Here is a 15,082-nt window from a genome sequence, read left to right on the forward strand (position 1 = left end):
ATATTTGTTTGCCTCCACAGAGCCAAGTCCTGTTCGATCTCTCTCTGTACAATAGGGTTGGTATTATAACAGGCTGTAAATGTGAGACAAACACAGTCATGCTTATTCTTGGTCTGACATATTTATTAGGTTCATATCTGAATGTACAAGCAAATGTGACAACAGGAAACAGACACATTACTTCCTAAATGAAGAAGAAAAAAAAAGGGAGAAAACCCACCAGCATCAGTCCATACACACACACACACACACAAAATGCAAGGAAGATTTAAACTTTGAAATGGCCTCAGAACAGACAATTGGATGAAGTAACAATTTAATACCCATCATCTCTGAATTCAAGTTTTCTGCATATACTGTACAATACAGCACATTGCCGATGAGGTGAATGAGGCTAATGTGCAAACTTACTGGCACTTAAAGATAAATGTACCTCATGCCATTATGCATAACATCACACTCTACCCGTAGCTACACAGGATTTTCTCCTCTAACCCTGACTTAAACCAATGCTTACTTTACACACCTCCACTTCAAAACACATCAGCATTGAACATGATACAAGCAAAAATATCTGTGGTCTAAGATGACTCTTCCCAGTCTTTGACATTTGGGATCCTCTCCTACTGTTGACAGATCCATCCCATGACTAAAACAAATGAGAGGGCTCAAACAAAGACTGGCTTAGATTGACCTAGACACCGTTGCAAGAAGAGCGTCTACTTCACAGATATGATAGCCAGTTGTAACACTGGTGGGAAGACACACTTTGGCAGAACGCATTGAAGAAAAAGTATTATAAATTATCTACATCATTTACTGGTTGAAGTCAAACATTCCCACCTCTTTGAGGTGGGAATAGTGTGGTGGTGCTTGGCATCACCACATACAAACCAAAAGTGCTTCTTGAAAAAGTGCTTTTTAAATAAATACAACAATGTTCAATGTGTAAATACAACAAATTGTTCCATCGGCATATATGCAATTACAAGAAGATGAAATAAAGCATAACTGTCTGGCACAGGGAAACCTGAAGAACTCTGGTTTAGAACAACTTGGGTCTTGTTAATGTTAAGGTTATGATTAGATTGTAGTCAACCAGGTAAAATAAATAAAATGAAGAACATCAGTCATCCAACAGGTTTTTAAATAAGCAAACAATGGACAAAGGATTATATAAATTAATTCACCTTGTGCCAAACGTTAACATGTTCACACTCAACGCGTTGATAGTCTACAGCGTACGATAATTTTCACTGATGACTAGTTTACTGATTAAACCGATAATCTGTCAGAAAAAAAATCCATCCTAATTTCTTAAACCAAAAAGAGACACTAACATGTTGGTTCTGTCTGGGCAACAGTCCAAATATAAAGTTATTTCTAAAATTAGTGACTGCTTCACTGCAAATTTGGAAACTAATTCAAGGTCATGTTTGCCCCCTCAAAAATCCTAAATGATGATCAAAATGTGTGCCCAATAGTTTTCTTCTGATGAACTATTACCTCAAATCAACAAATGTGTTCAGCTCTGGTTGATAATATTCCATCATTGTAGATGAAGAGAAGTAAATATGTCCATACACATAATAATAATAATAAGATATGGTAGGTAAGGTAAGGATAGGTTGAAGCATCAGTTTTGGTATTATTTCAATGGCCACCAAATATTTCTTCCCCCAATAAGATTTGTTAACCTAGTATTTTGTTTCAAACAGAATGAAAATAAGAACCAAGGTCTAAACCCTCATTACACTTCAAGAAAATAAAGAGGACAAAAACCACAGACTACCAACTCACTCACGCAGACTCTGACACAACCTCTACGTAGTAGGCAAGTAGCAGAAGAACAGGAACTGATGCTGGGGTATTAACTGAAACACAGATATCATTATTGCCTCATTTCAACAGTACAACACACACAACAACACCTACACACGTTGCAACCTGCAAACAACCGCCTTTCCATATATTGGAGTTATTCCAAAAATAGATATAATGTTCATATATACTGTTTATAGTACGTTTACATATTACCAAGAATAGCCACAACCTAATACACCTAATCAAATTTCACAATATTACATTTCAACAGCTCAGAGGGTGATATGAATTGGGTTTTTTTGCACGCATGTAAGGAATTAATTGCGTATACGTGGGTGTGTGTGTTACACAGGTGTGCTTGCTTTGTAGCCGCATAACTCTCCTTTGGCCTGAGAATGCACTCTTTACATCAGGCAGAGCTCACACACACACACACACACACACACACACACACACACACACACACACACACACACACACACACACACACACACACACACACATACACACACATTAACATTGAGGAAGAGTCACACGGTGTCCCCAAATCTGAGGCTCCTAATAAAAACCTATTTTCCTAAAGAGAGCGTAAATGTTTTGCGTGATCAAGTCAAATAAATCTTACTTGTATTGCGAAATAATTTTTAGTTGTATGTATAAAAAAGCCAAATCATCACTCACATTTGTACCAATAAAATATCTGACTGGCATGAAATGCTGAAGAGAAAACGGCTGCTAGCGTTGCAAGCATCTTGGCTTATGTGATTTTGACTAATTATTTAAATACAGTTTTCTATACTTAAGTGTAAACAGTCAAATGCAGAGAAAATCTCTGGGCTGTGATTAAATGCCCAGAGAGCAGCTCTGCTCAAACAATCTGAAATTTGATGGCAAGTTTGCTAAAGGTCAAATTTTCAACTTAGGTTTCCGTTTTCTGAAAGTGCCACGGCTGGCCTTCAAAACACACATCGCTCATTAAAATAGATGGGCGATGTTGTCTAAAATATACATTCATTCCAGCGGATCAGTCATAATTTAGTAATGAGAGATCAATGTGTAAATATGAGTCACTCAGCAAACTCACTGTCAAGGGCTTTTTTGACCTCAACACTGAGCAGAAATCATTCTTCAGATATATGAGGGCTGTTATCACGAAGCTAAGCTGGTTGTGTGTTGAATGTTGAGGTATGACGCATGTCTCTGTGTGTGTGCGGGTGTGTGTGTGTGTGGGTGTGTGTGTGTGCGCGCTTTTGCTGCATGTTTAGGCCGGTCCATTAGTTGATGCCTGCGTTTCCCTGCAGAAAAAAACAAAACAAACAAAATTGGTGAGGATGAAAAAAAATGATAAAGAAAAGACATGTAGGTAAGGGAATATGGGACATGTTTAGTTTTATCCACTAAGATTTTGACAAATCTACATGGATAATTCTGGTTGCCATTCGGTAAGTAACTTACTGTGTGACAGAAGCCGACTGGTCAGTCGGACTGGCTGTAGTCGGGTTAGGACAGTCTCCACATCTCTCTTCCTTTTTGCTGCCTCTCTCGTAGCTTTTCTCCTTGTCTTTTATGGAGAGTCCTTCACCCGGGACTGTGACTGCTTCACTGCAACAAAAAAAAAAATAGAAAAGAAAGGAAGGCATTACCCACTTTGGGTAAAGCCAGGGATTGTCAACTAAACTGATAACGTAAAAAATTAAAAAAAAAACTGAAGATTCTACTTTCTGCCAGTGGCAAAATGACCCTAAAGTTACTGCTTTTATCTGTCGGCACTGGCCATTACCACACAGAGCGTACCAGCACGTACAGCTACGTGTGAATCCACCTACTGCCCATTACATCAAAGTGAGTTGGGCAAACAGTGTCTAGTTTGTTCTGAGGTATCACACCCAAAGTTCCTCTAGTAGATATTTAGTTGAGCATGCTTGAAGCTGCACTGTTGTTAGTATCTAATGTATTTTTTGGTTAGAATGTCGATGTGCTGGATCGGTAGCAACTTCGGTTCATTGCATGCTATCTGACATACTGTTAGTAGTGTTGGGGCTCTGAAAGAAAACAAAATTATATATGCTTTTATTCATGTTAAGACTGAGACCAGAATAATTTTTATCACCCAACCTCAGAGTTACCATACACTGATCTCATCTTTGGTGGCAATTCAACCCATAAGATACAATTTATTTATTTATTTTAAAGCCATGTGGTCTGTTGGTCACGCAACAGTCCACACAGCATCATCAAAAACAACCAATGTTGAGACTTTGGGATGATCCTGGAATAGGGACACAGGTCCCGCAGGTTCTCTACAAGCCACCGGTGGTGAGTTAGTATTTTCTTGTGATGAATTAGGCTGGTCCTGAATTATGGCAAGTCATGGTTTCTTAAATTCCTGTTAAATGAAACAAGCAAAAAAAGAAAACGTGGCACATATGTGCTTATGATGGACTTTTAAATCCTTAATCTTCAGGGACACTCCAGAGCAAAAGGACCTCGAGCACAACATACCGTCTGACTGCCGGTCTGAATACTCTGGAGTCAAGGGGGAGAGGAGGATAGAGGGAGCAGACAGGACGAGGCCAACATCAGAAGAAAAATGTAGAAGGTGGATGTAAAATTGTGTGGGAAATGTGTTTTTTTTTTGGGGGGGGGGGGGGGGGGGGGGGAGAAGAGCTCTATGAAAACACATAAAGTACACTAGGAGAAGAGGGATATGCTGCACCAATCAAGACAGAGCAGCTGCACGTCACTCGTGTGTGACTGTGTCTACCTGCTGAAGACTGCCCTTTCATTTTTGGCGTCCACGGTGAGCCGAATTGTCTCCTTTCCAGCCCCAGATGTGATGGTTTCAGTGGTGACCGTGTCGCTGGTTGACGACTCGCGAAGAGTCTTTCCTACCTCCTCATCACTGTCTGAGCTGCTGGAGGAAGAGCTGTCTGACGCTACCAGTGGAGCTTTTCTCGCCACACAAACACTCCACACACATGCTGCAAAGAGCGAAGAAGAAATGATCTGACTTTAAATTGGAAGTACGCTCATTTCTCTGGAGAGGTCTACCCATTAGGGGGTAAGAGATAGACAGACAGGCCCGGTTCGGACCTGGCATTAACATGCATTTTGGGTGATCCGAAGTACAGGTGTGAATGCCCCAGAGACACATTGAGATCCAATGGCTCAGAGCATATTTGGAGATGTTCTGGGCCACATATGGTGATATTCTTTTATTATCTCATATGCAAATGTGGCCTGGTCCACCCAGGAGGACCGCCCTGCTCAACCCTACATGTTTGTGTGTGTTTGCGCGATTGCAACACCACACAACACGGGTTTATTTGTAGAGCAGAGCATGGTAGTGATATCCACAAACGTTCACACAAGAAGCAATACAATGTCTGAACTGGGCAGATTTAGGGCTGTTCACTCAATGTGGATGTGGCTCAGCAGGGAGAGGTGGTTGTCTTTTGACCACAAGATTGAAGGTTCAATGTTTGCTTGAGCAATTTAATGAGGACCAAGCCCAGTCCTTTGCTGCTAGATGCTCAGAATTGGTTAAATGCAGAGGTCAAAAATTCCACGCATGTACAGTACCAGTCAAAAGTTTGGAGACTCTCTTTGATTTCAAAACCGGAAATGTGTATAAACTTTTAACTAGTACTGTTCATGAAGATTTATAATTTTTGGAGATTCAATCACCCAAGATGCATGTGAATGCCCAGTTTGAACAGGGCTTATGAGCCTCTTAGTTAAAACTACTTTTTCTCAGCAATATGCCAGCTCAACTGTTATCCTTTAAATATATTGGTTCAATTGAAGTTCAAAAATAAAATAAAAATGTGCCATGCTTCAGCAACTTACGGTTCTGATTTGGTTTAGCATTGCCTGATCCGCTGAGCTCTGAGTCCACGGGAGAACTGCATCTAGGGCCGGCTTCAGAGCTGGGGATATGAGTAACACAGAAGAGTAAACCTGCAGATAGTTTGTTAGCTGTACTACTCTATCTAACTAACGATCATTTAACTATAACCACAATATCTTTATTTTGTGTCAATTTGTAATTACTGAAAGGGTTATGCACAAATTATTAGTCGACTTTTATCACAATAGTTTGATCCAAAACTCAATCTTTTAGATGCATTTCTCAAATAAGCTTCTAATATTTAGATCCCCCTCAAACTCACCAGCAGAAAGGCTGGAAGTCGGTGAACTTGGCCCAACCTTTGTCCTCTGCGCCAGCTGGTTTGGGGTCTGTAGTGTCCCAGGCAGAAAAGCCCCCTCCTAATGAAGGAGCCTTTGAGTTCACCTCCTCAAAGTCTGCTATCCAGCCACTACCTGGATGCCATGAAAAACATGCTCAAACAATGCTTTGGCCCTTATATTTAGGCAATGCCATTATGCATCACTACAGAATACGACATGTCTCACTCTTAGTTCCATCGGTTTGGCCCTGGCTTGAGAAAGGATCCAGGTCATCTTTGGGCTTCTCTCCTTCCACAGAGTCACAGTCTGCTGCTGTGTCAGAGGCCTCAGTGGCGGAAGCTTCAGTCCTATCACAATCTTTACTGGCTGCAGGGCTCGGGGATGATCGTAACCCACCAAATCTTGAATCACACAAAACAGATCTTGTATGATATACATCACTTAAAATTAGTCAAGCAATCCAGCGCATTGATCATCAGTATTTGTTGCTGTGTGTCTACCTGTTACGGGACTTGGTTTGTGTTGCAAATTTCATCTCTTTCTCTTCCCAGATGTCTTCTTCATCATCGTCAAAGGGCTGAATCCTCTCCTTGGAACAGGTCTCAAACACAGCTGTATTAGCCTACAGAGGACAGGGCAGTGTTAGGTAAAATCAAATTCTTGAAGCATCATAATAGTGAGATATGGCTAAACATTGAACCTGGGCACAGATCCTCGTATGAGGAGTCGATCAAATGTCCTATTAGCCAGCTCGAAATTACCCAATGATTGAAGTCAGGCTCTCGGTTTATGGATGTGTTTGGATGGTGATTTTGCCCTACTTGACTCTTGAAACCAAAAAGCCTGATGTAATCTGATGGTGAAAATGATCTGGCTAACTCAGTTAGCCACGTACGAGGAATGGGCCCTGAATTGTGTGGTTGTGTGTAGCTCAAGTGGTCGTAATTCCTTTTTGGCGCCGAGTGTGCATTTTAAGGAATTGACCAAATATATTTACAGCCAAAAGCATTCCTGTAAATTACATTGAATAACTCACATTGTCCTGTCCTGCATCAATGTTAATATTGATCTCTGCAATTCGGTCAAACGTTGCTCTGCCATAACAAAAGAAATCAATCAATTGAGACACAATAACAGCAGCACTCTGTTATACAGAGGAGAATGTGATTCTATTTACCCAATACTGTCATCATGATCGGTAAACTCCTCATCATTGAAGCCAAACTGATCCACAAAGTTAGCAGTCATCTGCTGGATCTGGTAGTCCGAAAAGGCCTAAAACACATCATAATTTTTGTAAAGATTAGCATCTGTGATAACAGGGACTGTCGACAGATATTGTGTGTGTGCTTATGTACGTCTACCTGCTGCAGAGTCAGTTCTTTCGGGAAGGGGCTCTCCATATCATCCTCTGAGGAAGAACGTGGGTTTCCCGTACCGATCTGGACATTGAAAAAAGAAAAAAAATCTCAAATTCCACATTTGAGTGTGTGCTTAATCATAGATATCTATTATTATGTCTTGTAGATGGGTATGCCTGTGTCTTTACCAGGTCTATAGTGTTCTTCCTATTAGTCTCCGACAGGGTCTGGTCCACAAAGGTTTCCCAGCGCCCTCTGTAGTCTTCTGGCAGCTCTACATCCAAAAACACAAGAGCAGCAGCATTGAGGAAAGTGTTCTTCCAGTAGACGTCAACCTTCTAAATTCCTTCTTTCTTTCACATAGGAAAGGGAGTGCACATGTCCACCCTCACCTGTAATGAGACTACTAATCTGTGTGTGAACAGGACCCTTCTCCAGGTTGTGGACTACTGTATTGGCAATTCTGGTCAGATGTCCCATGTATCCTCTTCTCATGCCACCTTCTGACCTGAACGCAGAGTTACCACAAACCCCCGTTATAAGCAGCCGCTGCCTGTTAGCAAAAACAACATTATGCCAAAAAGAGCCTTACTGCATCTTATCATTCTCTTCCCAGGCCTCCAGAATCCTCTGGACAAGGTGGCAATGCTGAAACAACTTAAAAGAGAATAGATACAATAAATTGTTTTTGATCTACGTTACAGCCGATCAATGCAATTTAAGCATCCAGCTTGAAACAAAAGAAGAGACACCTACATGAGTCACCATTAGATTATGTGCAGAGTTTTCAGGGGGGGCTGCAGGTTCAGAAGAGGCATCAGTCGAATCCTGCTCCGGTGAGCGGTCCTGTGGAGAATTGGATTTTTCCTGCGCTCCCATGCCAGGCTGAAGTCTCATTTCATGGGCACATGGGCGGAGGATAGCAGCAACACAAAGCTCTACCTGGAGGTGCAGGAAGTTGTTCCATGTATACTTGAAGAACAGGTCCTGAAAAAAAAGGAATGTTTTCCGATGGGACATTAAACGTGCATTACTTTTGTAATCATTGGGCTAAAACTGCAGCAGGTTTGCTCATCTCACCAGAAGCAGGTGCATTGTATTAAGTCGGCAGAGTTCCTGTGCTACTACAGCATGGCTGGCAGAGCTGGTATACAGCAAAGAGGCCATCAGTCGGGCTACGTGAAGACGTGTGTTCCCTAATGGTTCCTCTAGCACACCCAGAGAAGTCAGCATGGGATTCCGCTGAAAGCACACAAATAGATGGCAAAGAGGAATCCAGAGAACAAATGTTTAGCGCAGTTGTGGTTTACCCGATGTGACTACTAATACATGTTCCTAATGCTAAATGCTATCTAAATCTCTATCTTTGTTACGTACCTTTGGTGGCTCCAGAAGAAGCTGGTGGAAGTGTACTAGGTGTGGTTGGATAGCTAACAAAATGCTGCTGTTAACGGTGTAACTTCTCTCAAATCCCTGAGCATCCATGACACCATCCACCCTGGTATACAAGGAGACCATATGTATGAAAAACAGGAAACAGATGGATAAAACATTTATGGGAAATGTGACCAACTTCGAGATAATTCTAGAAAAGCATAACTTCTTTACAAAACAGTTTGAAATTGCTTAAAACTCTCACACAGGCCTCCTGATTTCCAGTAATGTGAGAATCACTTGAATGGCATTGATGATACAGCTCTCGTTACTTTTGGCTGAGAACATATTCTGCAGCAACTGCTCCACACACTCCTGCCTGTGGAAACAAAATGGAGTATGTCATGGCCTCCGCTTACTGTTAAGAGTGCAGGTTTGTAAATCGCTCTGACTTACGACTCCAGCACAGTCAGCAAAGGGTCAGGCTGTGAAATCTCTGCAAGCTGATTGGCCTGGTCTCTGCTCAGACGAATGATGTCACACAAAGTCTGAGAAGCATTGGACTGCCTCTGTAAGAGAAAAAAAAATACAAATTCACCATGAACATTGTGTCCTGTGAATTGTTTATTCAAAAAGGTCTGTGTGCTAGTGACCGTATCTTTCAGTGAAGCTATGAGTTAATCATTAATATATAAATATTGAAATGCCCTTTTACCTCTTCATCTTTCTCAGGGTGAATGAGCTCTATGAGTCTTTGTGCCAGCTTCTCTTCATTCAGCCACTGTCGAGGCAATTATAAGTGCAAAGTTTAAAAAAAAAAAAAAACATGTAAAAGTATTGTATGAACGTGGGTGGATTGGTCTCATACAATAAGTGTCTCGAGCCTAAGAGGAGGTGGCTCGACACAGCTAATGAGCCTTAGGAGCACATCCATCATGGCTGATGTGTCAATATGCTTCAGCACCAACAAAAGGAATCCCTCCTTCCGTCGCAGGAAACTAATCACCTGAACGCAAAAGAGAGCAGAGGTAACAACATGACTCACGACAGAATATTTCTAAACTCAAAATCTGTGTCACGATTAAAGTCAGGAAGTGTACATTTCTTTCAAAAGTTGTATTTTAGCTTATTTGTAAAACAGAAAACAAAAACTAATATCTAAGATAGGGATATTGTTATTTCAAAAAACATGCCTTTAAATATTTAATAACATTTGTACATTTATACATACATTGTAAATTGATGGAGTGTTCCAAAATACTATATTCAATATCTTTTGTAAATAAATATATTACTAATAATATAGGTTATTTAGGAATTTGGGGAACTGAGTACAAGTGGCAAAGCATTCTACAGAACCTATTGAATCCAGCATTTGTTATTTGAATTCTATATCATGGATCAAAGTGATGGTCCATGTCACCAGGGGGTGCGCGAGAGGAAACATGTGATGTTGGTCTAATAATTTACATTAAGTATCATTTGTAAAAAAAATCAATTAGGGTTTAAACACAAAATAGAGACATAAATTATAAAAATTCCATTTCTAAGATTACAATTTATAATTAAAAATGTATAATTTAATAAATAAATGCACTTCAGCTCCTCCTTTTACGTACACAGTAGCTAACGTTAGCCTACTTTGTGCAGCTAACGTCAGCTAACAGCTAACTTCATTTAGCAACATTTTTAAAACATGCTGAAATCGGTAAACTGTCAGGTGGACATCTGAAGCCATCAATCCAAGGCGATAGAAACAGAGTTTCTCTTACTCGCTATGTTATCTCTCTCGTTATCTCTCTCTCTCTCTCTCTCACTATTTGTTCTTTATGTGGTTTACTGTCATTTCAAATTCAAATTCCCCTACCTCTGATGAGAGGTGATGTGTAACTTTGCATTTTAAATTTTAAATAAATACTTCTTTTTTTTTTTTGAGTGTGGAGGATTCGGTGTGCATAAACCCAGTTGGGTCTGAACTAATATCTGAACATTGGTGTTCCCACACATAAAGCAGTTAACAATCTGTTTTAAAATTATTTACTATTTCAAAAGTGAAATTCTCAGTGTGAACAGTTGTATTATCTTTCTGTAAGCACTCATCAGACTTGTGAATTAAATTACGGCGACACAATAAACATAGACGTCATCATCTTGGAGTATGCCCTTTGATTTGGATGTATGAGTCCGTTATGTGTGCATTACCTGCTCAGTCTTTCGTGTGATGAGGTTCCCAATTGTCTTGCTAAAGAAAGAGGCCAGGAGGGGGTTAAGTGGGGACGGCTGCTCCAGGAAGGCATACAGAGTTTCCAGGAGAGGCTCATCATTACCCAGCTTATCGTTGATCACTCCCACATCACATGTCAAAAGCTCACAAGCTATATTTGGATATCTGAAATAAATACAGATAACACATCTTACAGTAAAGCCAAGCAGAAACAATACAAATTTATATTGTCTTCATTAAAGTGCTAGACGGAAACGGGAAAAAAAGTAACAAGAGTTGTCCTGATTTTCACAGGGTGTTGCTGTCGTCCCACAGACAATTAGTTTGACATTTAAAATCCATAATTAATGCTAAGGTTAAACAGCCGGATCAAGAACATTTCTTTTTACAAAACAAAACCCAATTGCACCCTCATCTTTACTAAAAAAAAGAAAAAAGGCACGTAAACTGTGATGAAAAGCAGCACCAAACAGAATGCATCTTTTCCTGGATACAGTATGCCAATTCAGCATATTCTGCACAACCACATACTTGAAGCGCTTTGTCTCCTGTACACCGGCAGGGGGCTCTGTAGTAATCATACGAACAAGGTCCTGCATGCAGTGGTCCTGGCTCACAAACGAGAGAAGTCTACAAATCAATAAAGATCAGAAAAGAAGCACCAGTTAGCAATGGGAATGCAATAATTTAATAATATCCTGCTTATATGTTGCATACAAATGCACAATTTACTAACCTTCTGTTCTGGGCCTTGCACTCCTGCAACACATCCTCCTCATTCATTAGCTCAATGAGCGTGACATCCTCCTTGTTCAGTAGAGCCTCCAGATGAGAAGACGTGTGCAAGTCAAATTTCCAAAACATGGCTAACGTCACCAGCACACACACACAGCTGTGGACCAAAAGAGGATGCGACATGGTTATCATGCATCATGCAAGTTGAGCATACAAGTTAATGAGACTATTTTGAACAGTTTGCTGATCAATTAACTTTGCGGCATAATATAATGCATTCTCTTACATATCAACAAGGAGCAGTATCCTCAGTCAGATCTTGCTAAACAGCCATTTGCCTTATTGACAATGCACGGCCTGGACAGCAATTGGCGTCAGCGAATTCACATGAGGAAGTCAGACACAAACCCGGAAGATATTGGCATGAACCTGGTAACGACAAAATAAGAAACCACAAATGTTACACAATGATTTCGAAGAAGAGTTACCTTGCTTTCTTTACAGCCAGAACCCTGTGAGTCTGCGTACATGCTGTGACTAGGCTGCACTCCTCTCTGTAGGGAGCAGGAAGCAATGCATCGGTAATTGAGTTAGTGCAGCTCTGAGTATTGACATTACCCAGCTTGCTTTGAGAAGGCCCTAGTAAACAACCACTGGATTCAACACAATGTAATACAAAAAAGGAAGACATTTAACTACACATAGTGCGAATTTGGCATTTGTGATAATTGACAGTTGAGGGAAGGATCATCGACTTACACCCCTCACACCCACCCCTAATCAAAGCAGACCACGAGAACAGTGGAGAATCCATCTTAATAGCAAATGGCTCAAGACATCGTCCATTGGACTAAACGGTAGATAATGATAACTCGTGACGTTGTGGAGTGTGTTCGTCTTAAAAGTATCGGTGTAAGCGGAAATGTTCGTGTAGCGCAGTCAGCACTCACACAGTAGAACGTGTGCAATATATTTACGCACCGTTCACATTCACCGCATTACAATAAAGATCTCACAGATTGCTGCTTAATGTGGGTATTTCTATAAACCACAACAAATAAACAATGCTTAATAGACAGGTGTTTTTTTCAGACTAATAACTTCTAGAATAACCCAATAGCCTAACCAGAAATAAAATGCCATAACGTTACAGCAGCACAACCATAATCCGATTTTAAAAAGCAGGCCTTTCCTGGCGTCCTGAGATCAGCTGGTAACAGTTAGCCAACGCTAGCTGTCAACGGAAGGGAATAGCATACATTGCAATAAAGTAATGGTTCATTCGGCGTCACTGGCTAATCTTACCCGGCCAGCTGTATTAACCTAATGCCATGCCAGAATACCGATCTCGATCAGTACCGTTACGTTTGCAGTGCTAAACGACGGTGTCGTTCCCTTACCTTGCCTGCAGGACGTGAACCAGCCCGCTAGCGATATATCTTCATTCGGTTGCTAACGTTACTAAACAATTTTCAATAGGCTAACGTCACTAGTGGGCAACGATAGCTCGAATGCTAACACTGGTCATGTGTGCATCGCGGCGGCTCGACGCTGTCCTTCTGATTCACCGACCAAAGGCGTTAGCATCCTACCAGGGTTTACGTCGGGTTACCGTGACATTTGTTTACTCCCAGAAGCGACCGTTACCACGTTGTATCAGCCGTCATCTAAAAGTTTGGGCTTTCAGGTGACCCGGAGGCCCGTAGGTGACCGTTTTGTCAGCTCAGAGTCCCCGTCCTCTCCCCGGATGCAACGTCCTTTACAGCGTCGCTGCTCGCCCTGCCGAGCTTCTGTATCGCCCTTTGGTGTCGACACTGTCCAGATGAAATATTTCAGCAGCAAGGCATCCAACGAATATCTGTCAGATTTGCGAATCAAAATGGCGGGTACCTAAAACGTAATCAAAAGTGCAACTGTCCTTTAAGAGGGTGAGCAGAAAACTTAGCAAAAGACGTTTGAGGTCACCCTGAAAAAATGCATTTTTGGTGATACAGCAAATATTGGGAACGAACTATTCTAGTTTTGGCATTGAGATCAAAATAATAATAAAAACATTTCACTATTAAATTAAAAATTAAATGTCTTTCGTTTCTGGCACTCACTTTCTGACCTCGGGTCTTTTCTGAAATGCCTACCAACTAAATGTTTAATATGCAAACATATACGTGCAACATACCAGGCAGATAATACAAATGTGCAACTGAAGCAAGCATTAAATGAAGCTCCAGAAAAAGGATGGCAAAAAATATACAGTCAGTCTGTTTATCAGTCAGTGTGTCGTCCCTGTGTGGTCCCTCTAATCCCCCAGTGACCATGAACAGGTTTATGCCCATGTGCCATTTATTATTTTACCATATGTTTATCATATTATTTTACCATATCTGAAGCTTCACCCCAGAAACTCTTGCTATGTGTCTTCATACATGTTAATGGTAGAATAAACATTCAGATAATGGAACTAATTAAAATAAGGAATCTAACAATGTTAAAATACTCAAGAGCAAATAAAAGAACAAAAGTCAGTATAATCTCCTTCATCCATCGCCCTCCCTAAGGTTTCTTTGGGTGGGAGAGTTTTTACTGTGTTGATGTGAGGGTCCCAGAATAGAGAAGGTTCCATGTGTAAAGATTGTAAAGCCCTCTGAGGAAATTTTGAACAAATTCAACAATGCACGTTAACTATTATTGAGTTAATGTATGTATGCTACTTTCTCCTCCCCACTCCTTTAGAATCATGTAAATAAATTATGCCGAAAATTGTCCTTCAACAAAGTTGCCATTTAAAAATACTGCTGCAATAAAACCATCAGGAAACATTGGCTTTGACAGCTGAAAGGCATCTAAATAAGAACTATTGAGTCCTATTCACAACAGGAAAATGTTGCTATATACATATATTGTATCCAGAAACCTATAGATAGTAGAAATTGCAGAACTTTAAACTGTTGAGTAATAAGCAATAAAAATGGGCTTTATATTGTTGGTAACTAAAGCAGTGTGATGTACCTAGAGATTGACTGACACCACATATAACCACAATTTGTTCACAATTTTCTGAAAGAAAATATACTAAAATGTCCTAAAACATAAATCTTTATTGCTCCCAGTTGATTTGACATTTGGATTCACCAACTTTAGTTAAATGCTGCTTTCCTCCATTTGGAAACGTCAAGATTTGGGGATATATTTAAATAGCCAAATTCACTGAGTGAATAATAATTTAAGATACGACTGCTTTTTTTGATGTTCAGTGGACACATTTTCTACACATATTTTTATTATGTGTGTTTTTTGCATTTACTCCATTGATTTAAGTCAAAAAGTAAATTCGCAGCCATTTCCACCCCATTTAGGCTTCCGGGTATAAATTTAC

General features: G+C 40.4%; 1 protein-coding gene across 4 annotated transcripts; it reads right to left on the minus strand.

Moving 5' to 3' along the window:
• Positions 1 to 102: 102 nt before the first annotated feature.
• Positions 103 to 13,659, minus strand: ppp6r2b (protein phosphatase 6, regulatory subunit 2b). Of its 4 annotated transcripts, none has more exons than XM_062562773.1 (25): positions 13,357 to 13,654; positions 11,996 to 12,138; positions 11,711 to 11,866; positions 11,506 to 11,604; positions 10,953 to 11,139; positions 9,619 to 9,756; positions 9,466 to 9,531; positions 9,207 to 9,319; positions 9,016 to 9,129; positions 8,754 to 8,874; positions 8,457 to 8,618; positions 8,133 to 8,363; positions 7,969 to 8,033; positions 7,769 to 7,884; positions 7,565 to 7,650; positions 7,380 to 7,457; positions 7,193 to 7,290; positions 7,052 to 7,109; positions 6,516 to 6,637; positions 6,241 to 6,416; positions 5,997 to 6,147; positions 5,674 to 5,753; positions 4,589 to 4,805; positions 3,280 to 3,426; positions 103 to 3,119 (listed from the first exon to the last, which is right to left on the minus strand). In XM_062562773.1, the coding sequence occupies exons 3-25, from the start codon at positions 11,836 to 11,838 to the stop codon at positions 3,086 to 3,088; spliced, it is 2,787 nt and encodes a 928-aa protein (XP_062418757.1). In that variant the 5' UTR covers positions 11,839 to 11,866; positions 11,996 to 12,138; positions 13,357 to 13,654; the 3' UTR covers positions 103 to 3,085. The 4 variants fall into 4 exon arrangements, 3 of the variants coding, with proteins under 3 accessions (XP_062418757.1, XP_062418756.1, XP_037306376.1); XM_062562772.1 differs by having other exon boundaries at positions 13,302 to 13,654; XM_037450479.2 differs by having other exon boundaries at positions 13,110 to 13,654.
• Between the last annotated feature and the right edge of the window lie 1,423 nt (positions 13,660 to 15,082).

This window comes from Pungitius pungitius, chromosome 6 (assembly GCF_949316345.1).
Source record: "Pungitius pungitius chromosome 6, fPunPun2.1, whole genome shotgun sequence".
Lineage (NCBI taxonomy): Eukaryota > Metazoa > Chordata > Actinopteri > Perciformes > Gasterosteidae > Pungitius > Pungitius pungitius.

What these genes read in the sequence shown, in the direction of transcription:
- ppp6r2b (XM_062562773.1), bottom strand. Translation starts at nt 11,838, where the DNA reads ATGTTTTGGAAATTTGACTTGCACACGTCTTCTCATCTGGAGGCTCTA. An exon ending in ATAATCTAATGGTGACTCAT is followed by an intron (nt 8,034 to 8,132) that starts GTAGGTGTCTCT and finishes TTCTCTTTTAAG; the next exon opens with TTGTTTCAGCATTGCCACCT. An exon ending in GAAGAGAATGATAAGATGCA is followed by an intron (nt 7,885 to 7,968) that starts GTAAGGCTCTTT and finishes CTCTGCGTTCAG; the next exon opens with GTCAGAAGGTGGCATGAGAA.